Raw genomic sequence first — 27736 nt, 5'->3', positions numbered from 1 at the left:
GAAGCCCTGAACTGCTCAGTAATTGTCTTATATTTTGCTGCTCCTTCTTGCAGACATTTCCCTTTCTTCTCTCACAACTTTCCCAATCTTCGACTCCCCCTCGCATTGTTTGAGAAACCGTTTTGATTGGCGGAGGCGTGGAGCCGAATAGTTCACTAACAAATCGATTTAGCCTATTTATTCGGGAATTAATCACTTTGGTAAAATAGGCAGGCAAAAAATATAATATAAAATAATCATAATATTAATAAATAAATAAAATAAAAACAGGGCAGCGGCCTATGTCGGGCCTGTAGCAGCCTGTCTATGGTAGCAGCAACAAATTAAAATTTTATTCATTCAGCATACAATTTCCCAACCACTAAAAAAAAATGGAATTTCATTTGCATTTACACTCAGATTTTTAAAATGCTGAAATTTAACTTTTAAATAATTTTTTTTTTTTTTTTTTTTTAAGGAAACATCCCCATGGAATCACTATTTAATCTAGACTCGTCTTGAACAACACAAATTGTAATTGTGCGCGGTGAACTAAATGCTAATTAGCAAATTTTAAATAAAACACTAAAGTTTGATTTTGATATCTACATCTATATAATTAGAAGATAATGGTCGTATGTTTGTCGACCGCAAGTACCCTACTGAAGCGGCGTATTGTTGCTATGACTACCTCTTACTAACTTCCAAATCTAACCTTGGTGTTTATTGCAAGGTTTGAAACCCCGGCTGAAACGTATGCAAAATTGTTTTTAATGTAGCCTATGTACCCCCGCACCTTTTGTTTGTACTCTGGGATTGTTTTAAACCTCAAAGCTCTAGGATCAGTTGCTGATGCCAGAGGGTGGAGAGAGAGAGAGAGAGAGAGAGAGAGAGAGAGAGAGAGAGAGAGAGAGAGAGAGAGAGAGAGAGAGAGAGAGAGAGAGAGAGAGAGAGAGAGAGAGAGAGAGAGAGATACGATACGATACGGAGGAGCACACACACAAACACATCACATCAGACGCTGAATTCAGAGCAGTCAGGACCACCTCGCTCTTTCTCCCTCTCTCTCATCGCGGAGGTTTGTAAATGTTCGCTCCTCGCATGCTCTCTTTTCTCCATCCTTTTGATCAGACTCGGCGCGATGTTTCCATTGAATGCGCTGCATGTTCCTGGTGCTGAACGCACTCGGCGATGGAATGGGTTGGGCACGCAGGGTAAGGCGTGATCTGCCAGTTTAGGCTCCATGTGTGTAAGAAAAGGGCAAGTGAAATTGTCAGTGAGTTGTCAGGTGCTTTGAGAGATGCCTTGTGTGTTTTCAGGTAAGCGGTAGAGACAGAAGCGCGCGCGACGTGCATGATCAGAGAGAGAGAGAGAGAGAGAGAGAGAGAGAGAGAGAGAGAGAGAGAGAGAGAGAGAGAGAGAGAGAGAGAGAGAGAGAGAGAGAGAGAGAGAGAGGGAGAGAGAGAGAGAGAGAGAGAGAGAGAGAGGAGAGAGACGACAATATGCGCAGGTGCAGTAATTGGTGAATCTGCCAGCTGATGGACTGCATGATTGCATTGTATACCGGTGGAGGGCAAGGCCGAAAACAACTGAATAAGATAGGCCTGCCCTACATGATTCTACTGTTGATTGAGCTTCTCTGATGTACAGTGGGTGTATGAGAAACCAGTATCTGTGGCTACAATTGCCTTGAGCTCCAGTACAGTATAGCATACAGTAGGACAGCTCCTTTCATATTTACTGTCCATTGCATTGGTAGCCTACATTAATTCTTCAAACATGAACACTTAAAACATCTAACTGTCCTTAAATGAAAATGTAGGAAAGAGTTTATTATTTGATTATGGTTACCATGAGTTTTTCAGAGCTAAAGTAACAGGCTGCGTATTTAGTGACTGACATTGAGACAAACTGTTATTATGTGAAAGCCCTACGATGCAAGTGTATTATAGAAATTGTGAGATTTTTTTTTCAGCTTCAAATTTTTTAATATGCTTCTTTGAACCACGAGACAGATATTAACTTAAATTAGGCGTGCATTTTTTATGAATTTTAACCATGACCAATATAGTAGTGTTTTTGTGGGGTTAATTTGTACAATACAAATCTGATTCAAATTGGCAGGAATTTAGGCTATTTTATAATGTGCACATAAATTCATTTGTTTATGTAATGTTTATGTAATCTGGGGGTTGCTGAGAACCCAAACACAAGTATTGCAATATTTTTTAAGCACGTCATCAAGATGAAAATTAGTTTATAATCAGTTCTCATAAAATACAATTCTGAAAACCTGATACTTCAGTGTTACAGTGATTATGTTATGGGCTATATTCAAATGGCTTTTGCATGCAGCACGACTGTTTTTATATGCGTAACTCTAGCTTTCAAAAGTATTCGCCCTGATTGGACATAGCAAATGCACATTGCTATTTCTTATTTTTGGCCTCAGGCAAGAATGGGAATTAGGCCTAACCCTTGACCATTATTCATGCGCTGTGAGAGTGAAAAGAAGAGATAAAAGGAGCGAAAGAGAGAAAGGATGCATGAAATGGATGTATAGTAGAGGAACAGATAAGATCACGTTATTTCTGCTTCATAAAAACGTGTTGAAAATTGGATTGGCTATGCTGCAATTTAGATTGGCTATGCTGCTTGATGTTTACTGGGCGTTATAGCATTCAAACAAAGCAAAAAGCAAAGTACAGTGGTGTATGCACCATTTTCCTTGATTGTTTTTAATGTTTGTTTTAATGCACATTCATGTGTGATATTTCTAATAGCCTATTTAACCAATTTTTATGCTAAAGAGTTTGCTTTAGATTTGTCTATAGCCTACTGAATTAAAAGCAACAGGTTTTTAAAATGTGAACAAGAATTTAAACTTTTATTTCAAGCTAATTTGTTTCATTTTTGTGCCACTAGCGTCACTGAATTGAGTTAGCCTAGAGAATTGGTCTGCCTGCTGTAGCCAGTTTTGATTTTATTTTAAGTAAAATCAGTATTGATTGTATTTTAAAACCAATAAAGGAGAAATTCAGACAGGCATAAAGTTGATTCATGACTGTTTAAGTCAGTCATTTGGACACATCTGTCCACCAGCTCGAGTGTAAGGTGAGGTGTTGTTTGTGACAGGTGTGGAGTGGCGGTTTTGAAGCCTCTGCTGTGCGTTTGGTACTGAGAGTCGTCAGGAGAGGTCTAGCTGCAGGGGAGAAATCAAGTGCTGAATTATTTATAGCTGTGTCCAACCTCCATCAAATTGCATTGTGAGGCTTTATGATCATATTCCTTTTGGCAGGCTATGGTTCTGCTGTCACCATTGAAATGCCCTAAATTTCTCAGAATTGTGATAAAACAGCTGCTAAACTACACCCAACGGCCAATAGGTGTGGAGTGACAGTTTGCCAGAAGCTTTTGTCTCTTTTGTGATTATTGATAAACTGGTTTAGGAAATTTGAAAGATAATTCTTCCATCAGATAATCCCTTAATTAGCACGACTAGTTTTTGCATGCGATAAACACAACACATGCAGCACAACACTGACGTAAATCTAACGCTTCCTTAAAGAATAAAGCTTGGTCTGCACCTGGTCTGATTGGGCGATTTTGTGAACTAGATGTGTATGTTACAGTGTCAAGCTGTGGACAGATGTTGATTATAATTTAAAAAGACTTTTAATCTGGCTAAATGGTCTGAAAATAATGCTCTATGGGTGAAATGCTTGCAGCAAGTATATTTCAACTGAAAGCTTATCTCTCTTCCCCAGATTTCTAAACTCCCTCTGCATGGTTAGCCACTTGGCAGACACATACAACCACCAAACACACTTCAGACTCAAGGAAGAGGCATGATTTAGGTGAAATGGACAACCTATGGGTCAACAGCTATGTGTATACTTTTAAAAGTAATGCATTACAATACTGCATTACTCACTGAAAAAGTAACTAATTGTGTTACTTAGTTACTTTTTATGAAAAGTAATGTGTTAAGTTACTTTTGTATTACCAACACTGGTCAACTTGAGTCTGAGGTATTGTGAATATAGAATAATACAATAATTAAAAAATAATGAACGACTTTTATAAACTTTAAAAATCAAAAAAACATTTCTTGGCCCTAATGAAGATTCTGCCCAAGAACATCCGGAAAAACCATCTGTCTGACATGTAAAGCAATACCAGGCATATTTCATAATGCATAAATTATAATATCTTTGCACAGGTGGTCCAGTGTTTCACAGTATGAAGTATACACATTTATTCTGGCATTTTCACAAGATTGCACACGAAAATATTGTGTGCGTTCAGCACAACTGTTTATTTTTTTTACAGTCATGCCCATCTGTTTGCAAAGCACAGACCTGGTTTTGAATACATCAAAATGGAAAGTGTGAATCAGGTGTTAAGCAGTGCAGTCAACAGCAATGGTATATGACATGCTAACTTTAATGTGACAAGAGCTAATTGGCCCCCATTGGAGAGGGGGGTTCCCATGACCTCTTGTGTGAGCCCAACCCAGCACGCAGTGATAGGCTTTGACACTTACATAGCAGGAGCTCAGTGGGAGTAGCTGCAGACCCCCTTCCTGAAATCAAGTGTCCTCAACTGCTCTCACGCACCAGGAGGTGTAATATTAATATGCTGGCTTAAGTGGGTCAATGTTGACTCTTCATACGTTGCAGTAAAATATCAGGTTTTTCTTCCGAGACAGTGATTCCCACCCAGGGGTATAGGCTGTACTTTGGTTGTACACTTAACCCTCTGGGGTTGTTCGTTTAACAGTCACACTTGGGGTGTTCGGGTCCAAATGGACCCAAAGGGCAGGATTCATATTTTAAAAAAGAAAATCATAAAAAAAAAATTTAACTTGTTTTCTACAATTTTTTTTCTTTTCTTTTTTGTTGTTTTGAGATGTTTTATGATTTATAATTAATATTTATGCAATAATTATGACCCATTTTTTCCCATTGAACATAATAGAATTTTTTTTTTTTATTATTTAAAAAAAAGTTTTTTATCAAAGCTGTATTACATTTTAGAGTGAAGCCTAGGCCTCATGAAAGCAATTTAAAAAAAAATATAGATGCCATCTGGTGGACACACTGAGCATTTTTATCACGCAATAGCACATTTTTTACCACTAGTGGATTTACAGCTCTCTGTAGAAAGGCTTGGGGATTCTAGTGATTTTTGCAAATATATACCTATTTTTTTTCAGGTTGTTGATTTTTACAATATAATAACAGATTCTCAAAGACTATTTTTGTCTTGTTTTTTGTTTGTTTGGTTGGTTTAAATGATAATTTGAAGTGCCAGTTTTACTTTATAATACAGATTATTATAAATATATAATACAGTGTGTGTGTGTGTGTGTGTTTGTGTGTGTGTGTGTGTGTGTGTGTGTGTGTGTGTGTGTGTGTGTGTGTGTGTGTGTGTGTGTGTGTGTGTGTGTCTGTGTGTGTGTCTGTGTGTGTTTCTGTTTTGCACTCTTGATGTTTTAGAGATTCACCCCTTCACCGTTGAGTCATTTTTTCTGCATTCTGGCTGATTTGTATATTGTATGCACAAAAAAACTGTTTTCATATTTTTGACATTTGGACCCGAAGGTCCTGAGTGTGAGTATTTTTTTTATTTTTTTTACAACCACTTAGACTATTCAAATAGACTATTCTATTTGAATAGTCTGTGTTTTCATATTGAATAATCTGTGTTTTCATATTTTTGACAATTTCACATTCATTTCCTATGGGGGTCCATTTGAACCCGAAGGTCCTGAGTTTGACTTTTTTTTTTACAACCACTTAGACTATTCAGATCCTGTCCCCATTTGTTTTGTGTGTTCACATACCTAATACCATAAAAGTCACCTAGTTTCGTAACATTCCGATTAAGCTGTGATTTTTAAAAATTCAAAACAGATTTATGTACAGTAATCTGAATTTATGAGTGTGTATGTGTATAAAAGTGTGAGTGTGTTTGTGTGTGTGTGTGGATGTGTCTGTTTTGCACTCTTGATGTTTTATAGATTCTCCCCTTCACTGTTGTGTGCTTTTTTTATGGATTGTGGCTGATTTGTAGATTGTACGCCCCAAAAAACTCTGTTTTTTCACATTTTTGCCAATTTCCCATTAATTTCCTATGGGGGTCCATTTGGACCCGAAGGTCCTGAGTGTGACTATTTTTTTTACAACCACTTAGACTGTTCACATCCTGTCCCCAATTTTTTTGGGTGTTCACATACCGAATACCAACAAAGTCACCAAATTTCGGACCATTCCGAAGAAGCTGTGATTTTTAACATTTTTTTTATTTGAATGATTCGGGTCCATTTGGGCCGAACAACCCCAGAGGGTTAAAATGGTTTTATTTGCTTTGTTAAACCTATAAAACAGAAATGACAACTTACTGTACTGTAAAAATACTGTACAAATTTCAACCTACTAAAATTGAGTTCCACTAAGAGTTCATTGCACTTTTTCCACCACTTTTAATTTAATTATTGATGGCAATTCTGTCATTTTTGTCTGAACAGGAAAATTCCCATCTGTGTTATTTCCACCACATCTCAAATTATGGGTTTCATAGGATTCTGTGATACCAAATTACATTTTAACACATTTTTTGGGACTCTCTTGTCTTTAGGCAAATTGTATTGCTACAGTATGTGTATCCCAAATTTAATAAACACACAATTAAATAATATTATCTTACTTTTTCCTAATTAATCAGACATAATTATAGCACATTAAGGTAAATATCACTTGTGAGCATTATATTTTTATTGTGTGCCATGCACACAAGTGATATTTACCTTAATGTTTGTTTCTTAGCACATTATATCTTTAATTATTATCTTCAAGCATGCTTGTCGCTAAAACGTCTTTTTGGTAAACAAGTAGACTAAATTTAGAAAAGCTTTTATTAGGGGCAAAAGAGTTATATGTTTGAAAATGGCAACTCAAATGGAACATTATAATCATGCTCAAAGTTAAAGAAACACTCAGTGACAACATTTTACAGTGGACAAAGTGTGTAAATGATACTTAAAGACAGACTTTCTCTTTTGGTGGCATGCTTGCAAAGTCTGTAGAAAAAGAGTAAAAGTCTTTAGAAATAATATTTAAATATAATTATGATCCCATAGTGAAATGACCACTGTGACATTGTCAAATAAATATACAAAGTAAACCATTTTATATGGAATTCAATGTCACATGTATGTTAAATGATTTAGAATTATAATTATATATATTATTTTTCATTACAGTCAAAACAAAACATTGTTTTTTATATTTATATTGTACTTTTTTTCAGCCAAGACATTAATGTCTAGCTATACAGACCCTATGTGGTTTTCTGAGACATTGAAAAATGTATTGCTGCTGCCCTGCTAGATCATGATAGACCTCTGAGGAGACCTTTTCATCCGGCTCTGTGGCATTACATTTATTCTGCAGTGTTTTCAGTGATATAGCACTGGACCTGCAGAACAGGACACATGGTCCACACGCTCTGCACTAGGTCTGTGTTTTGTTGTGCTAATAAATGCAGATTCCCGGCAAAATGATTCCAGGCATGATGTATTAATATACATGCTGAGAATGAACAGATTGCTTTCCTGCTTCTCTGTGTTGGGATGGATCTGTATAGTATTGTAGCCAGGCCCCATGCCCTATATTTAATCTAATTGTGAATGGTGCTTTTCTGTCGGAATCGCTTTGTAAACCAGGCAGAGCTGCTCAGAGTTTAACCTAATTACCCTTCATGCCCTGCCTTCCTGTATCCCTCCCACATCTCCCCTTTTGCGGAAAGTGTATCAGTTCCTTATTTACTGTCCAGACTAGTAGGTTGAAACCATTTGGTTTGCTGTTACAGTTGTGTAATCAGTGCTTTTATTTTTTTATATTATGACAATAAACAAAATTATGGCATATGGTTTAAAGATTTTGCGCTGGCAGACTTCCAGGCGCCAGATTGTGTGCATGATTTCATAGTTCTACATGATAATTTGGCATTTTTGCTTTTTTTAATCAAGTAATAATTGAAGCACAAAGTGGGATTGGCAAACCTCAGCAGAAATGTCACAGAATAAATGTAACTGGTCCAAGTGAACGACTTGCCATAGGCATCATGGACATACAACTCAACCGAAAAATATTGTTCATTTCAGTCTTGTCTCTGGCTGCAACTGTCAGGAACTATTATGTTAAAAACTTAATTGCAGCAATAGAATTAAACAAATTATTAATATATTTTCTTTATCATTTGCATTTTATTGCTTTACTCAAGATAAACATTTTTGTTTTCATCTTGAAATTCGTTTTATAGTTTGAAACGGTAATTATTGGTCATTTGTAATAGTGTAAACTTCAAAACATTTCTTTGTAAATGTCAGGAGTGTTTATTACCCTCAGGTATATGGCGTTCTTGCAGCTTTGGGTTTTTATTAAAACCAGGAAAACATCCTCATTTTAGAGGACACAAAATAAATGGGACAGATCTACTCACCCATTATTTTCTCCGCAATGCGACCTAGTAGAACTTCTCTCCTAAACACCTGGGGAAAGTTGATCCTACAGTGTAATTGCAAAATTGCCAATAATCACACAGTACTATGCTACTTTATGGTGCTAAACTGATTGGATGGTTAGAATACAAGCAGCTTCCCTTGTTTTTTTTGTCATTTTACAGTATGCATAAATAATACCTGTCTATAAAAAGGCTCACTCAAAAGGTCTTATGCTGCCTTCACGGGCTATCGGAAATTTCCTATTTTCCAGTTCTGAATCATGGAATCATGAAGGTTTATTCTTGACTATATATTGGGAAAATCTTATTAATGCCAAAATTATATTTAGTCAGCTATATAGTCAGCTTGCTGACAGATTTTAAGTCAAATACAGGCTATGTTCGCTGTGTTTAAAACATTCAATATGCTTCAAATGATTATTCATGTACTTTATGTAAATATGCACTACTTTAATGACAAGACAAGGCATGTAGCTGTTGTGGAAAAAAAAAAATAAAGAATACCAGTCACAGCAGCAGATGTTCTTCCCTCCTCCATGTTTAAAGTTTATGGCATGCCCAACTCGGGAACTTGGGTACAGGGTCGTCGGTAGAGGGGCGAAAGGTGATGACGATTCTAGATTTCATCCGAGGGATATCCGAAGTACTCCTAGAGGAGCTGATGGTGAACACAGCAATGGAGTATCTGACAGTGGAAGGAACCAGGGAGGAGGTGATTGCAGGGTGGAAAAGGTCGACGCCCAGAGCACAGGTGGTACAAAGGCCCATGGCGGAATCGATGGTGGGAGGAGCCAAGGCAGAGTTAGCGGTCCAACGACCAACGGTGTAACCGAGCGGTCTGGAAAGTGGAGCCGAAGCGCAGAAGAAAGCTTGAAAGTCTGTGGTGCAGGCAGGGCGATATCTGACCAAGGTGGAGCCGGTGGGACGAGGAAGCATGGTGGAGCCAAGGAGACAACGGTCCCTGGTAGAGCCGAGGGAGGGTGGAGCCAAGGCAGACTTGACTGCTCGATGGGCCAAGTTGGAGCTACGGGCCTGGAGGTCTGAGGTGGAACAAAGTAAATCGACACATCTTGGCTTGAGCTGGCAAACTAGAAGTCCCCGGCAGATCAGAGCAGGTTATAGCCAGTAGAGGAGCCGAGGGACTGAAGGGTGCCAGAAAAGACGGGGCTGAGGGAACGACTGGCCTGGGCAGAGGAGGCGGGAGAGGGAGGCAGGGTGGGTGGATTATCAACGGCATAGCAGTCTTTGAGCTGGGCAAGGCCAGCAGACTTATTTGGAAGTTCCAGGGAGCTATAATAATTCACCTTATTCAAATAAAGAGAATTTAGTGTCTCATTGTTAAAGTCTGCTTTTACAGCCAAATTGATTACTTCATTTCCCAGCGTTCTGCTCTGTCACGCATAGTTGAGTATGCACGCGTTTCAAAGGCTGTGAGCTCTAAAGTGTGCACTATACGGACCTTTCCTAAGTGGACCTTTCTTTTATATTGTCCGTGTTCAAGTCCGTGTTTCACGGACTGTGCACAGACATTAGAAGAGATGAAAAAATTATGCAGACTATGATTTATCCCTGCACATATTTTTGTTTTTAAATAATGTGCCCTCACAATCTTTAATCAAAATAACTTCCCCTCCCTCTTGCAGGGACATCTCTTCTCTGATGATATATTTACAGGCGTCAGGGCGGGACAACCCGTCAATCACATGAGAGCAATAGAGTCAACAACCATCCAATCAATTCCTGATAGACAAAATCAAGTCCTGCCCAACATTTTTTTTATTGTTTAAGAAGCGTTTCACTCAGATATACGTCATATGGAAGAAAAGACTATCGCAACTTCCATTTCATAGGGACTTTAATGCACAGACTGACAGTCTGTCTGGAATGAACAAACACAAAAAAGCAGTGATACAAATCTGTGTGGTGTATTCATATGGCAGAGTTCATCAAGAAACAAGAAAAGATGATGAGCATGCTGATATTTCCTCAAGGTTTTGATGCTATTGTCTCTCCCTTTTGCTTTCAAGGCATCTTTGTGAATAAGAAACTCTCTGTCAGAAAGGTTTTAGAGTTTTAATATGTTTTAAAGCTGTGTATCTGCACTCAGTCCTCCCTTCAAGCTGAAAGCTCTAGGGTTGTCGGGAAAGTCAGGAATCTTTCCTTGTCCATATCTATTGATTTGAACTGCCCCAAGGCGTCTTTTACCTGAGTCATTAAGCTGTGGCTGAAGGTAGCTTCCAATAGGCTTAATGGATGCAATCAGGGACCATGTGTATCACTCCTAAATGCCTGTCCTTGAAAGGATCTGTAAGAAATTAAGAGAGGATGCGGATAGAATCATGGTGAACTAATCTTCACTGAAGTCATCATTATTCCACTGCCACAGAGAAAGTGACTTGTTGTGGGAAATCTACCAGTTACAATGTACCAGATACATTCACAGTTATTTACTTTATTTAACAAGTTGTTCATTTGCCCAAGCAAATCAATTGATTTGTGAATGTGTGTTCATGCAAAAAATATGGGGGAAAATCTCTCACGTACAGATCTGCTGTGATCTGGCTGAAGTGTTTTCTCAACCAGGCATGTGAGAGTCTCTTATAATTGCTTCATATTATTGCTGGTTTTTGTGGCAAAGAAATGTAATAGGCCCCAAAACCCATAAAAAGCATCTATTATTCTTACCAAAGCTGAAACCATGACTTCCTCAGAGAGGTTTCCTGTACATGTGCAAAGACCATGTTTCTATTCATGCATTATTGTGTTGCATAATTGTGTAAAGTCTTTAATAGGAAAAGTAATAATTTCATGCCTGATTGGGCAAAGTCTTAGCCAGCTCCATCCATGCTTTAAGCAGCTATGTTGTTTTCCTGAGACCTTTGATTTCAAAAATCCACCACAGCATTTAGTACATAAGTATCTCAAATTAATTGTCATATTATCGCAATGCTATTTTGTGCCATACATCAGTGAGTCTCTGTTTAGGAAATCAAACGCCCTGCGGTGATCTCGTAGTTTGCCACTGAAGTAGAGCTTACATAAGGATCCACTAATAGCTTCAGAAAAAGTATATGATCTCCTCTTCTTCATTATTTTTAGTATTACACTATACAGCTGTCTTGTGCAATCATGTGTGCCTTAAGAAGATCTAAAGGAGTTTCATAATAAAAAACACTTTTGAGTTTCAGTTTATGCTTTCAGTTAGCAAACTGTAACCTTGAGGCTTTCGTTCTAATCCCATTTTATCATTTTAGAAGCTCAAAGATGGATGAGATGCACAACCAGAATCAATCAGAATGTCGTTTCTCCTTGACATCTTCCCACCATTAGTGCATTGTGAGATTTCAGATGACATATATACTTTTGCTGTCTTACAAATCTTCACATTCGGATGTCAGATAATTTGCATTCACCAGGACTTATGCTTGAGCTGGATAGAATATGGTTTTATAGGGGATGACAGAAAAAGATTTATAATTAGATGCAAAGCAATGTATGATAATGCAAATCATTCAATGCAAATGGTTATTGCAACACATCTTTTCTCAGTCTCTCAATTTATTACACATATGAAAACACTCTAAAGACAGTTCAATTGAAGCATTTATTAAGTGATAAATAGCATACAAACCCGACCTCAAGGTCACACAAGGACACTATGTGTTATGCTAATCAGACATGGTGGGTGTTATCACAGCCCCATTTTGACTCTGGAATAGAAGATCAGCCATTGCATGTAAGGATAGGCCAGGGTTACTAATTTGTGTAATTTTTTTAGCTTTAATATGTTTCTTGGGCAGAGGCTATTTACACTAATTAAAATTAGCAGTGTTTTCTTTGCACTAAGTGTAAAATTTAGTAGATAGATGCTATTTGTACTAAAAGTAAATAGTGGGTAGATGCTATTTAAACTTTGTGCAAATAGTGACAGATGTAGTGTAAAACAGTGTGCAATAATAACAACATATTGAGTGTAAATGGCTAAATTCATTAAATGGATGCCACCATATTGGGACAATAAAACCTTCCCTACCTACCCCCCTACCCTATAAACACTTTTTTCCTACTATTAAATACCACTTTATTTCACTTTCTGATCTGTAATGTGGAGAAAAATTAGTTAAGAAAACTTTGGTCAAAATTGCTTTACTCTCCACACCGCTGCTCCTGTTATTAGACAGATTTATTTTGTAATTGTGTCTGGTCCAACCAGAAATTGGTGGGCGGGGTTAGTGTAAATAGCCTCTGCCAAAAGGTGGGCTATTTGTATATAGTCTATATAGACACTAATTTTTCTTTAAATGTAGTACTTGTTGTTGTTGTTTTTGTCTTCTTGCCTTAAAGAAAAAAAGGGATTTTAATCTCAAGGGTCTAGCTTTGTAAAAAGCAATAACAATAAATATTTTGCATGGGGATGTTTTAGATGGGATGAATTTAGCATGTCATGCTGTTTTGCTCTCTACATTCATCCCCTTTTTATATGTATATTATGTATCCATGTAACCACTGCTTTTAAATAATTTTGTGTTTGTTTAAACAGAAGTGTAGGAATATAAAAAAAATATTTCTACTATAATACAGGAAAAACATGTTATAAAAGTAAAGAATTGTTTTTTAAAAATTAAGCAAACAGACACATGCAGTAATTGGGGTAATCCGTCCTTTAAATTTAACAAAATGAACTTCCTTTTACTGAAGGGAGATGGAAAGATGAGGAGGCGGAGTGTGGGGGAGTATGAATGAGGCTATTGGAGCGACAGCCAGAGAGAGAGAGAGAGAGAGAGAGAGAGAGAGAGAGAGAGAGAGTATCAGAGAGAGTATCAGGACCCAGTGAGCAAGTCGGGGTTTTTTTTATTCATCGTTCAGTTAGGAATACTTCAAGAAGATCAAATAGCAAAAGTCAGTAAACTGGTAAGTGAAAGCAGATTCATTTAAGCAAATACATAACTGGCCTTAGATGCAAATACATATCTGATTGTACCATAACTGGTTACAAACAGTTAAACACATAATGCTAGTTTGTTCAAGGTTTTTTATTTTTATTTATTTTTATATAACTGCTGTTCTTTAGTATCTTGTCTTGTCTCTTTAGAGTGGTTTGGCTACCATCATAGGGTTTGTTTTCGTTGTTCCTGTGCTGAAAACATTTTCAGATGATTTTTAGTATTCAAAGGCTTAGTGCAGCTCATATTTGCTGAAGAAAAGCAACCTTCCAAAAAGTTTCAGACAACTCCTTGAGATGAAATCTGCAATAACTCTGATAGCCTTAATGTCACGGTGTGGCTGCAAATGTTCAGTGTGTTCCTGTAAGCAATAATTACTTTGACTTTCGTGAGTTTTCAGAACTGACTGTGAATTTATTTTGAGCGCCTGCATGCTGTGTGGGATTTGTCTAGAAGCTCAGAGTAACATAAATGTGCATTTATTTGCAGATATTACGACTTTTTATGGTAGCTTTGTAAAAATTTCAGCTCAAATACTTACAGATGTTATGGAGGTTGTATTAACAATATAGTGATCAATATTATACTGTACTCTGAGTGTTTCTGATTGACGTTGCATGCTGATCAGGTTTTCTTCCCATTTTTTCCCAATAGGTGTGAAGGATTCATCAGGACACAGAAGACTGACACACTGTGGTGGAGCGGCAGAATCAGGATCACATCAAGACTAAATGCAAAATTTTCTTTAGCTATAAGAGGACCAGATATCTGAGTGCATCATGGATTTTGTGATGAAGCAAGCATTGGGCGGTAAGTGTCATGTTATCAAACTGGCATATTAGTCTCGATCCAGGTCAAGACCAAGAATCAGATATTGTTTCTATATGTTGCATTTTTTTGTTTCATTATTTAACTTTCATTTGACCCATGGCAGAAATTGATGACGATTAGACATTTTTCGTAAATTAAAATAATCAATTAAATAAACAACAACAACATGTATTGATGATTAAATAAATGAAACATTAAAATCATTTTTAAAGTTTTTATTAATAATACTAAAAAGTATTTATTAACAATACCAGTTAATTTGCTACATTAAAAAAATACATTTCATAATTGTTGCATTTCAAATCGCCTGCTGTAAGCACAGGATATGCCTGTTATTATACATAATATTTAGGTCTATGTTTGGTTCTGATGACTATATATGGTCAGTTTTTATATTTATATTTTATATACATATATTATTATTTTTATTAAATATTTATATATTTAAAAATTGTACATGCATATTAGCATGTAACCAGGAACTGATGATGGTTTTTAAGAGATGCATTTGTATTCACTGTCAAATGTATTAATGTGCAATTAAAAATGATTTATTCCATAAAAACCAACAATATGTATTGATAAGTATTAGATTCGATTATTTATTATTAAAATAATAGATTCATTTAGAAGAAATTAATTAAAAAAATTAAATGTGGTTGCTAGTAATTGGATGCAAGACAATAAGTCAGCAATATCTTTTTTTGTAATTCATACATTTTTAACAGTAACAAAACAAACTGTTTATTGATCTCTGGTTATAGTTTATTTTATTTGACATTTATTTGTAGTGTGTATAGGTTATAGATTCACACCATACCATGAACATAACTTTGTCTAAAGGTCAAAGAGACCTTAAATCAATTTCATGATTTTGTTTTTATCAGCTGAGTGACTATGGGCAATAAAACGAAATGTATTTCTCTCTTTTCAATTCCCTTGAGTGGGCCAGATGTGGCAGATTGTGTGACCACACAATGACCTTCTGCGTGAGGTGTCTTTAAGAAACACAGATTGTCTTTTCACTGCACGTCATATTTTACACAGTTCCTTTGGTGTTCCACATGGATGAGGCCAAGACGTCAGATTGTGACTATGAATTGTGAAATGTAAAATGAAATATGAAAGAAATGTTTCGTGTAGCACTTTTAATACATCAAGAAAGCTTTGATATGTAAATGTGCCCTGAATTTGATCCTGAAGTCTAAAATCTTTACCAAATGTAGTGATTTGTACTGTGATAGCAGCATAGACGTTATAAAACGACATAGTTTAAATTCTGCTCCATAGCTCTGAGGTAATGAAGCATGATTTACTCATGAAAATCATCCATTATTAAACAGACTTTCCCTAGCTAGTTTTTCTCAACCCTTGCAAATTATTCAGAAGCATATAGAATTTCTTCAAGATCCCACAGAGAAGTCACCCCACGCTCTGCGTTCAGCAGACTGTAAAAAAAAACTGTTTATGTTTGTTGTCTGTTGGTGTGAAAGACTTTTATTAAAGAAAGATGGAAAACAGAAAAAGACATAAAATGTAATAAAAGTGTGCTTCAGGACAGCTATGCTTATATAGGGCTGTAGTGTTCATGTGATATTATAAGAGGGAATAATCACACAAAATATCTCCAGATAGACTCACCAACCTCTTATTAATCAATTCTCAGAATATCTCTCCTTATATTTTATGCAAGATATTTGTTTTTGAGGATTTATTAAAGGCTAGCAGTGCTTCTAAAATACAAGTGACCAATTTTACTACTACTACTTTACCGTTATAAAAGAACGTAATTAATATGCTAATTTTCAAAGCTCCGATAATTCACATATCATTAAGAATTAGCCTTTTTCCAGAGATACTGGAATACAGTTCCGGCCGCTGCGCCATTGTTATCCAGAGCCCAGATTTGCTCTTCCATCCATAACCATCACTGCTGTTCCTGCCAAGCGCTTTGATGTAAAGCCATGAAGAATCTGATAGAGGGAAGCAGTTCTTTTGTTATGTTAACCACCCTCTGTGTGGCTTTAAACTTGACAACAACTACATTCAGTGGCCTACATCTTGCTATAAGCTCTCAGGAGCGGCAATTGCTTTGTGTTTGTAGAACAATTCCTGTGACATGAAAATCTGAAGAATGTTTCAATCTTAATGCTGTGTAGCATGTCATTTTTAAATACTTTGTCATATCCCAGTTTAATATGCAGAGACAATTATAATTAAGACATCTGTGGATTTATTTCCCCATAAAGAGTAGCACTGTGGCTATTTATCATTATCCAAACATTACTCTGTTTGTTTGAGTATCCCGACTAGCCCGACAACAGCAACATTGGCTCAACCAATTGTGTGAGTTCAAGGCAGGGCTATTGGTTTGATCGACCAATGGCAGAAAGGAGGAGTGTTCATTAACCTTGTTTAAAAAAAAATCATAATTTGAACATTTTGTTTGGTAGCACAGAAATTACACCATAAGAGGCCATTCACACTGAAGGCATTTTTCCATGTAAACATGCACTAGACAGACATGTTTGCCCATGTTGTGCAGCCTCTCGTGAGTGACACTGCATTCTTAAAATGTGTCGCTAAGTTAAAGGTGCTGTATATAATCTATATAGTATTCCGAAAACCCTGGGTTGCCATTTGGCGGTAAACACAGCAGCCATGAAAGCCAACAAACAAACTCAGAGATCGCAGATTATACTCGACTAAAAAGCAATGCAACTAGCACTTGGATGCTTCAAAAAGTTCATAAAGAGATCGTAAAACTAATCCATATGAATTGAGAGGTTTAGTACAAATTTTCTGAAGAAACTCGATCGCTTTATATGATAAACAGATTTAATTTAGGCTTTTATTCACATATAAACATTAATCTGCGAACATAAAGAGAAGCTCGACCTAACCTGCTTGATGCGCAAGAAAAAAAAGTAATTTGTTCTTGCAGAAGCTCAAACGTGCTGTGTAACACAAGAACAAACCTCATTGGTTCTTGAAGGAGCTCAAACGTGCTGCGTAACACGAGAATGAACCTCATTGGTTCTCGCAGAAGCTCAAACGTGCTGCGTAACACAAGAACAAACCTCATTGGTTCTTGAAGAAGCTCAAACGTGCTGCGTAACACGAGAATGAACCTCATTGGTTCTTGAGGAAGCTCAAACGTGCTGCGTAACACGAGAATTAACCTCATTGGTTCTTGAGGAAGCTCAAACGTGCTGCGTAACACGAGAATGAACCTCATTGGTTCTTGAGGAAGCTCAAACGTGCTGCGTAACACGAGAATTAACCTCATTGGTTCTTGCTGAAGCTCAAACGTGCTGCATAACACGAGAATGAACCTCATTGGTTCTTGAGGAAGCTCAAACGTGCTGCGTAACACAAGAACAAACCTCATTGGTTCTTGCTGAAGCTCAAACATGCTGCGTAACACAAGAACGAACCTCATTGGTTCTTGCTGAAGCTCAAACGTGCTGCGTAACACGAGAACGAACCTCATTGGTTCTTGAGGAAGCTCAAACGTGCTGCGTAACACGAGAACGAACCTCATTGGTTCTTGAGGAAGCTCAAACGTGCTGCGTAACACAAGAACAAAACTCATTGGTTCTTGAGGAAGCTCAAACGTGCTGCGTAACACGAGAATTAACCTCATTGGTTCTTGAGGAAGCTCAAACGTGCTGCGTAACACAAGAACAAACCTCATTGGTTCTTGCTGAAGCTCAAACATGCTGCGTAACACAAGAACGAACCTCATTGGTTCTTGCTGAAGCTCAAACGTGCTGCGTAACACGAGAACGAACCTCATTGGTTCTTGCTGAAGCTCAAACGTGCTGCGTAACACGAGAACGAACCTCATTGGTTCTTGCTGAAGCTCAAACGTGCTGTGTAACACAAGAACGAACCTCATTGGTTCTTGAAGAAGCTCAAACGTGCTGCATAACATGAGAACGAACCTCATTGGTTCTTGAAGAAGCTCAAACGTGCTGCGTAACACAAGAATGAACCTCATTGGTTCTTGAGGAAGCTCAAACGTGCTGCGTAACACGAGAATTAACCTCATTGGTTCTCGAGGAAGCTCAAACGTGCTGCGTAACACAAGAACAAACCTCATTGGTTCTTGAGGAAGCTCAAACGTGCTGCGCAACACGAGAATGAACCTCATTGGTTCTTGAGGAAGCTCAAACGTGCTGCGTAACACGAGAACAAACCTCATTGGTTCTTGCTGAAGCTCAAACGTGCTGCGTAACACGAGAACGAACCTCATTGGTTCTTGAGGAAGCTCAAACGTGCTGCGTAACACGAGAACAAACCTCATTGGTTCTTGCTGAAGCTCAAACGTGCTGCGTAACACAAGAACAAACCTCATTGGTTCTTGAGGAAGCTCAAACGTGCTGCGTAACACAAGAACGAACCTCATTGGTTCCTGAAGAAGCTCAAACGTGCTGCGTAACACAAGAACGAACCTCATTGGTTCTTGAAGAAGCTCAAACGTGCTGCGTAACACGAGAATTAACCTCATTGGTTCTTGCTGAAGCTCAAACGTGCTGCGTAACACAAGAACGAACCTCATTGGTTCTTGAAGAAGCTCAAACGTGCTGCGTAACACAAGAACGAACCTCATTGGTTCTTGAGGAAGCTCAAACGTGCTGCGTAACACAAGAACGAACCTCATTGGTTCTTGAAGAAGCTCAAACGTGCTGCGTAACACAAGAACAAACCTCATTGGTTCTTGAGGAAACTCAAACGTGCTGCGTAACACAAGAACGAACCTCATTGGTTCTTGAAGAAGCTCAAACGTGCTGCGTAACACAAGAACAAACCTCATTGGTTCTTGAGGAAACTCAAACGTGCTGCGTAACACGAGAATGAACCTCATTGGTTCTTGAGGAAGCTCAAACGTGCTGCGTAACACAAGAACAAACCTCATTGGTTCTTGAGGAAGCTCAAACGTGCTGCGCAACACGAGAATGAACCTCATTGGTTCTTGAGGAAGCTCAAACGTGCTGCGTAACACAAGAAATAACCTCATTGGTCAGGAAGGTTTATCGGTCAGGAAGTTTGGGGTTGGTGGTGGATTAGTGTTGGGTAAAGAAAGGGAGTGGATTCATATGGTCTTTGTGGACCATGGGAAACCTGCAGCATGACACAATGCGAGGACTGTTATGTCAGCTCAAGGTGTCCTAGACATACACACTCAGACAGTTAAAGGCCACTTAAAGAGTACACTCTCACTCCCTTCCCTTTCAGTGTCCTGAGCGTTATACGGAAGCAATTAAACACATGTGAAGGTAATGCGTAGACCTTGACGCTGGATTTCAAATGCACACTCATGCATAATAAATGACAGCCTTTAATAATAAATGAGTGTACAGTTGCTTGTAGAGTCACATTATGCAAAGCCATTATGCAAATGATTAATGACTTAAAGCAATAGTACAGTATTTGCAACCAAATCTTACCACTAATTTTGAAACACAGCTGTGCAACATATAGTTGAAGTTGACATCTAGGTAAATGCAAACATGGCCATTGCTTAAAAGCATGTAATGCCTGCGTTATCCATAATAACCTGTGGCTGTTGTTTGCTGAAACCGAAACATGATGTCAAATACACCGCGTGATAGGCAGAGTCGCACCATTTAAACAGATGGCAGCGAGAGGAGTTGCAGATGCATCATTCTGGTGTCTCTGTTTGCCTTCATCATTTTTTGCTGTGGAATTTGTGTTTTTGAAGTCTCTTATGCTCTCCAAGGCTGCATTGAACTGATCAAAAATACAGTAAAAACAGTAATATTGTGAAATATTTGTAAAACTGTTTTCTATTTGATGAATTTGAAATGTTATTTATTCCTGTGATGGCAAAGATGAATTATTAGCATCAATACTCCTGTCTTCAGTGTCATATGATCCTTCACAAATCATTCTAATATGCTGATTTGCTCAAGAAACATTTACTATTATTATCAATGTTGAAAACAGTTGTGCTGCTTAATATTTTTGTGGAAACCATGATACATGTTTTTCAGGATTCTCTAAAGAATAGAAAGTTCAAAAGAACAGCATTTACTTGAAATAGAAATCATTTGTAACATTGTAAATGTCCTTAGTGTCATTTTTTTATATAATGCATCCTTGCTAAATAAAAAAACATTCCTTTTTTAAATATCTAACTGACCCCAAACTTTTGAATAATAGTGTAAATAAATAACAGCTTACTCTCTTCTGGGAAGGCTCTATATATCAGTTTCAGCCATTGAAAACCACTTATAGGTGACTTCTATAATAGTAATAATATTTCTTTGTCGTTTTTTTTTTTTTTGGCACAGGGGCCACCAAAGACATGGGGAAGATGTTAGGTGGAGAGGAGGAGAAGGACCCTGATGCCCAGAAGAAGGAGGAAGAAAGGCAGGAGGCGCTGAGACAACAAGAGGATGAACGGAAAGCCAAACATGCTCGTATGGAGGCAGAGAGAGAAAAAGTCAGACAGGCCATTCGAGATAAGGTACTCATTTCACATTTCCCATCCACTTTAGCTTCTCGTGACAACTGTTTAGACTGAGACCGGGAAAATGAGAAGAATTGGTAAGCATGGGATTATTTGCTAATTGCTAATCAATTTCAAACTAAAGAAAGATGAAGCCGTTATACCATGATGACGGGACTTTGTGATTAATGTGTGTGTGGGGGTAATGCATCAAATAAGAATCTCTATTACCCTTTAATGAAATGTCACATTAGCAGGAGGTCTTAATGTCAGCTAATTACAGCTAATTTAACAGCTCCTTCTTAAGGAAGGAAAATAGAGCCGAGAGTATGAGGTCATTACAGGATCATGGATTTAGCCATAAGAAGCAGGATGAGAACATCTGGACATGGCCTGATCCAATTCGAGCTTTTAGAAATGTATCAGAACTGGGTGATTTTAAGGCCAATATAATAAATATTGTTGGCTCTTTAATGAATTGCCTGATCCTCTTTTGTAAGTCGATTCAGATGCAAGCGTCTGCAACATGCAAATAAATACGACAATTAAATCCTGCAAAGAATTAACTTTTTTAAAGAAATTCATACTTTTATTCAGAAATGATGCATTACATTGATCAAAAGTCACACACAAAAAAATCTATTTCAAATGCTGTTCTTTTGAACTTTGTTCTCATGTAAGCCTGAAAAAAATCTCGGTTTCCACAGAAACATAGGCATTAAATGTTTCTTGAGTAGAAAATCAGCATAGAATGATTCCTAAAGGATCATGTGACTCTGAAGACTGGAGTAATGTGTAGTATAGTATAGTATAGTATAGTATAGTATAGTATAGTATAGTATAGTATAGTATAGTATAGTATAGAAGAATAGCATATAGTATATTATATCATACAGTATAGGCGTGTAGTATACAGGTCCTTCTCAAAAAATTAGCATATTGTGATAAAGTTCATTATTTTCCATAATGTAATGATAAAAATTAAACTTTCATATATTTTAGATTCATTGCACACCAACTGAAATATTTCAGGTCTTTTATTGTTTTAATACTGATGATTTTGGCATACAGCTCATGAAAACCCAAAATTCCTGTCTCAAAAAATTAGCATATCATGAAAAGGGTCTCTAAACGAGCTATTAACCTAATAATCTAAATCAACTAATTAACTTTAAACACCTGCAAAAGATTCCTGAGGCTTTTAAAAACTCCCAGCCTGTTTCATTACTCAAAACCGCAATCATGGGTAAGACTGCCGACCTGACTGCTGTCCAGAAGGCCATCATTGACACCCTCAAGCAAGAGGGTAAGACAGAAAGAAATTTCTGAACAAATAGGCTGTTCCCAGAGTGCTGTATCAAGGCACCTCAGTGGGAAGTCTGTGGGAAGGAAAAAGTGTGGCAAAAAACGCTGCACAACGAGAAGAGGTGACCGGACCCTGAGGAAGACTGTGGAGAAGGACCGATTCCAGACCTTGGGGGACCTGCGGAAGCAGTGGACTGAGTCTGGAGTAGAAACATCCAGAGCCACCGTGCACAGGCGTGTGCAGGAAATGGGCTACAGGTGCCGCATTCCCCAGGTCAAGCCACTTTTGAACCAGAAACAGTGGCAGAAGCGCCTGACCTGGGCTACAGAGAAGCAGCACTGGACTGTTGCTCAGTTTTGCATGTCATTCGGAAATCAAGGTGCCAGAGTCTGGAGGAAGACTGGGGAGAAGGAAATGCCAAAATGCCTGAAGTCCAGTGTCAAGTACCCACAGTCAGTGATGGTCTGGGGTGCCATGTCAGCTGCTGGTGTTGGTGCACTGTGTTTTATCAAGGGCAGGGTCAATGCAGCTAGCTATCAGGAGATTTTGGAGCACTTCATGCTTCCATCTGCTGAAAAGCTTTATGGAGATGAAGATTTCATTTTTCAGCACGACCTGGCACCTGCTCACAGTGCCAAAACCACTGGTAAATGGTTTACTGACCATGGTATTACTGTGCTCAATTGGCCTGCCAACTCTCCTGACCTGAACCCCATAGAGAATCTGTGGGATATTGTGAAGAGAAAGTTGAGAGACGCAAGACCCAACACTCTGGATGAGCTTAAGGCCGCTATCGAAGCATCCTGGGCCTCCATAACACCTCAGCAGTGCCACAGGCTGATTGCCTCCATGCCACGCCGCATTGAAGCAGTCATTTCTGCAAAAGGATTCCCGACCAAGTATTGACTATTGAGTGCATAACTGAACAAAATTATTTGAAGGTTGACTTTTTTTTTTGTATTAAAAACACTTATTTTATTGGTCGGATGAAATATGCTAATTTTTTGAGACAGGAATTTTGGGTTTTCATGAGCTGTATGCCAAAATCATCAGTAATAAAACAATAAAAGACCTGAAATATTTCAGTTGGTGTGCAATGAATCTAAAATATATGAAAGTTTAATTTGTATCATTACATTATGGAAAATAATGAACTTTATCACAATATGCTAATTTTCAGAGAAGGACCTGTACAGCACATAATTGCCATAAAACAGTTTTTCCTAGACATGTTGATCATTTTGCATATAGTTGGATCAATGCATTCATGGTATTTTACTTTATTTCCCATAAATGAGATATATAGGCTATACAGTAGACCTACAGTACAGTGAGAAATGGCATCATTTCAACATTCAAACAAGCCCTCTTCTCCTATTGTCTAAATATCTTCATTATATTGTATATGTGTTTATATAGTATGGACTAAAGAAGAAAGAAGAGAAGGAAGCAGAGGAGAAAGCGGCTATGGAACAAGCGTGCGAGGGCTCCTTGACTCGCCCCAAAAAGGCCATCCCAGCCGGCTGTGGGGCAGATGATGACGAGGATGAGGAGAGCATTCTAGACACCGTTCTCAAATTCCTGCCGGGACCTCTGCAGGACATGTTTAAAAAGTAACAGACACAAAGCTGTTTCTGGAAGAAAATGGGTGAGGGGGGATTTTTGCCAAACAGCTGAAAGGCTTTTCACTGCCTTGACGGAATTTTATTTGTTCCTTTCTACGGATAGAAACACAAATCATAACCCAACAACGTTTGGTCTTTTCACTGCCATTCAGGTTCAAACTGTTTACACTTTCTATAGATATATATATCTATTTGTTTACTGATCACCGGGGTTTCTAATACTTAGAAAGTTATCTGCCTTAGGTACTCAACGATCAGCCCCACAGTAACGGCACATTCCAGGATCTTGGTACTGAGCTCGGGCACTGGGAATATGATGGTTACTTGGATATTTATCTATCTATTTCAAACACGGTGGGGTCAGAGCATTTTAAAACAGTAGCTTGGTATAACTGTTCCTTCTTTCACAGAAAAAAAAATGTCAGTGAAGTGCAGAATGCAGCCGTAATGCTTTAAGTAGTGTGCATGAGGTCAAAATCTTACTGTAAGATGAATTGTGTTTGCCATCGATACGTATTTGTGAAAATGGGAGACGCTGATAAACTGTCTTAGTTGTGCCATGTTAGACCACCTGAATGCAGCCTGGCAGTTCTCATTCGTCTGTGATGTATTGATATTAATTTTATTTTTGTTGTACACTCTTAAAAAATAAAGGTTCTTAATTGGCATCCATGGTAATGTAAAGACCCTTTAACATCCATGGAACCTTTTCAATGCACAAAAGGTTCTTTATACTGGAAAAAGGTTCTTTAGATTATAAAATGTTCTTCACACTAAGAAAAAACTTTATTTTTAAGAGTGTAGTGTAAAATAGAACTTGATTTGACCACAACTAATAGTCACATTAGCCTTGCCAGCAAAAGATCAGGAAAAGCTCAGTATTTACTAGAACTGTGACAAAACCACAGTTTATCCTTTTTTACAAAACTGGACCAAATCTTTACAATGGAGAGTTATCCAGGACGATTCAAGTTCTGGAAAACATACAGAGCATGAAATACAAGATTCTACAAATGTATTCAGAGGTCAGTCACTGTTTTACAGCACATTCATCACTGCCAAATCACACACGACAATCAGAAATGAAATGGTCCCATACAAACAATTCAAAAATAATCAATTGGCATTCAAATTTTATAAAAAAAAAAGATGTGGGATGTTCTGCAATATGAAAATACCTGCCTTAGCTGAAAGTTACGTAAACGTGCTTTCAGTAAAAAAAAAAGTAGGTAATTGTTAACGTTAAGAAACAAGCCTACGTGTAGGATAATAAATTGAGTACTGTTGCAGAACATGGAAGCATGGCGTTATTGAAATTAATAATTTATTCATGAAAATATACTAAATTAATACTGAGAATACAATCAGAGAATACAACAGTAAAAAATACCAAAGAGAGAGTTATACACCTTAGTAAAGATGTAAATGGCACAAGAAACAGTTAAATGATCTATTACAACGATATATGACGTGGTCATTTTGAGAAACCGTTTTATTCTGATCCTGCTGTGAAACTATATCAACATGATTTATAAAATCATGATTTATAAAAATGCTAGCTCATATTCTGCCCAAATTCTTACTGCTGGTAAAATCGGATGTGGGGTTGCAAATATGATGAACTAAGGCTTTTTATTTCAATTATCAATGTCTTCATGTTTTTAAGCTTTGAGTAAACACTGCCATTTGATAAACATGTTGGACACTTTTTTTTTTGGGGGGGGGGGGTTAAATGTTTACATAACTGTTTATGAAACCTGGGTTAAAGAGGCAAATTCATTTTGTCAAGTAACGCTCAAATGGCTATTCTATTGCATGATGGGAAATATAAACCTATATAAGTTTTCATTTTGTAGATTACACAAAGTTAGTGCTTGTTTTCCAATCAGCCAGATTGAAAATGTGTCCCTTTTTAAACTCTGTTAGAAAATGATATAACTACAGGAATGTATCCTTACCAAATAGGCTTCGTTGTTCTGTGATCAAAATGCTTTTAAGATTGTAAAGTTTGTCAAAAATAAAATCTTAGTAAGAACAGAATGACATACTTTAGAATAGCACATGCTACTCTCAAGTAGACCTTGATTTTAGCAGTACAGAGGTATTTTTTTTTTAAAATTATTATTATAAGGAAAGAATGAGACTGACTTTTTATTTTTTTGTAGTGCTGAAAGGTTTTTCACTAGTCAAAGCCATATTGTTAGACTGCAATAATTAATGAAAAAATGATCATCTTGTAGTCATGCATATGTTACCTGTAAAAATATGTTGATATCTATTTAACTCTTCATAGTACATGTCAGAAAGTGTATATACTAAGGTATATGACATTTCCGTGTTTCTATGTTCTCAATGTAAGTGTGCATTAATGTGTGTCTATACCTGTTTGTGCTGTAAAATGTTACTTCTTGTTATACCTGTTGATGTCTCTTATGTGCAGTCTAAAGCAGGCTGTATTCACTGTCATGAAGTTGGTGGAATCGGTTTATGGGAGTCCTAATGTTCCTGTATGCATGCAGATAAACTTTGCATTAAATACCAAATCAGAACGTCAGGTTGTACCTGTTAATGTATCTCTGTCCCTGCAAGAGAAGCTGCTCCCTTTATCCTGAGATTAGTTCCCATCTGTCTGATGGGATATGGTGAATTATCATCAGGCCTATCATTCAGGTTGTTTGGTACTGACAGAACTGAGAGATCACTTCAAAACCCTTGCTACTGCTAAACGAGGATCATTTCTAGTCATTTATCGTTTGACTAAAAATGTCATATTATAGTTGCACTTCCAATATACCTCTCTTGGCATAAACATTCATGCAGTGTGTCCTGAGCCACAATACAGTGGTTCACCCCAAAACGTATTTGGACACGTTGGGTTGTACTTAAACATGTATGAATGTCATTGGATACAAAATATCAAGTGGCATCTGCAAACAACGGATTCTAGACTCTTTCTCAGAACTAACTTCAGTTCATCATCAATGAACTTGTTCCACTTTTGTTCGATAGACATTTGATATTTTGGGTAACACTTCATTTTACAGTGTCCTTGTTACACGTTACATGTACTTACTATAGTAATAAACTATAAATTATGCATAATTACATGCAAGTAACCCTAAACCAAACATTGGTAGCACTTTATTTTACAGTCGTGTTCCGCATGGACATACTATGTACTTATTATAGTAATTGTAATAACTGTGTAATAACTAGGTACTAACCCTGAACCTACCCTTAAACCTAACCTTAACCCATTTAGTTGCCTTGTATTGCCCACTACTTTCTTAGGTAAGTACACATAAGTGCACATACTGTAAAATAAAGTGCAAACCCTAACCCTATTGTGAGTACATGTAGTTACTCATTACTCAGTAATTTCATTGTAACAAGGACACGGAAATAAAGTTTAGCCATTTTGTTATCCAACGCAAAGAAATTTGTACATTGATTGCGGCTCACATGTTCAAATACTTTTTGAGGTCACAGTATAGTTGGTTGATTCCCCACTTAATCAAAACACTTTAGGTTTCAATTCCCACTTTATCAATACTTCCATCTTTCCGTATGTATCACATTCATATTTTGAATTTTAATTTATGTAATTTCTATTACATGAACATTACATAATAAACTGGGCAAAAGGGCTGACTGTTGGTGATTCTGTAATCTTTAAGATGCTATCGGACTGTAGATGTCCAGCAGTAGAAAAATAATAATAATATAGATTTGAAATTATTTTAATGATGAGATCTGAAGCACATTATATTATACCTGATCTCTTTTCATTCTCTTAAATATTGAGATATTGTCACTGCTGCTTTTGTTGTTCCATAAAGAACGTGTTATATAGGCTGTTTTTTAATTGATTATTATTTTAAATAATTTACTCCTGGGATGCTCAGCAACATTGTTAATGAATATATAATATTTTTCACTTATTTTTCCTTATTTTTCACATAAGAGCGGGAGCCGCCATTTTTGAAATATAATGTGTTAAATTTCCGGTAAGCCCCTTCCGCTAATCGTAGTTGTATTATAAACC

General features: G+C 37.3%; 1 protein-coding gene across 6 annotated transcripts; it reads left to right on the top strand.

Annotated features, from left to right (window-relative positions):
* Positions 1–988: 988 nt before the first annotated feature.
* Positions 989–24873, top strand: cplx2b (complexin 2b). 6 transcript variants are annotated; one of them, XM_056250407.1, is made up of 4 exons: positions 989–1057; positions 14106–14261; positions 20603–20778; positions 23486–24873. In XM_056250407.1, the coding sequence occupies exons 2-4, from the start codon at positions 14231–14233 to the stop codon at positions 23681–23683; spliced, it is 405 nt and encodes a 134-aa protein (XP_056106382.1). In that variant the 5' UTR covers positions 989–1057; positions 14106–14230; the 3' UTR covers positions 23684–24873. The 6 variants fall into 6 exon arrangements, with proteins under 6 accessions (XP_056106382.1, XP_056106383.1, XP_056106380.1 ...); XM_056250408.1 differs by lacking the exon at positions 989–1057 and adding an exon at positions 1081–1193 and having other exon boundaries at positions 14114–14261; XM_056250405.1 differs by lacking the exon at positions 989–1057 and adding an exon at positions 1081–1193.
* Positions 24874–27736: the final 2863 nt, after the last annotated feature.

Source organism: Rhinichthys klamathensis, unplaced genomic scaffold (assembly GCF_029890125.1).
Source record: "Rhinichthys klamathensis goyatoka isolate OS25496 unplaced genomic scaffold, OSU_Roscu_1.1 h1tg000068l_1, whole genome shotgun sequence".
Lineage (NCBI taxonomy): Eukaryota > Metazoa > Chordata > Actinopteri > Cypriniformes > Leuciscidae > Rhinichthys > Rhinichthys klamathensis.
Note: the sequence above shows the minus strand (reverse complement) of the source record. Positions and strands in the feature narration are given on the sequence as shown.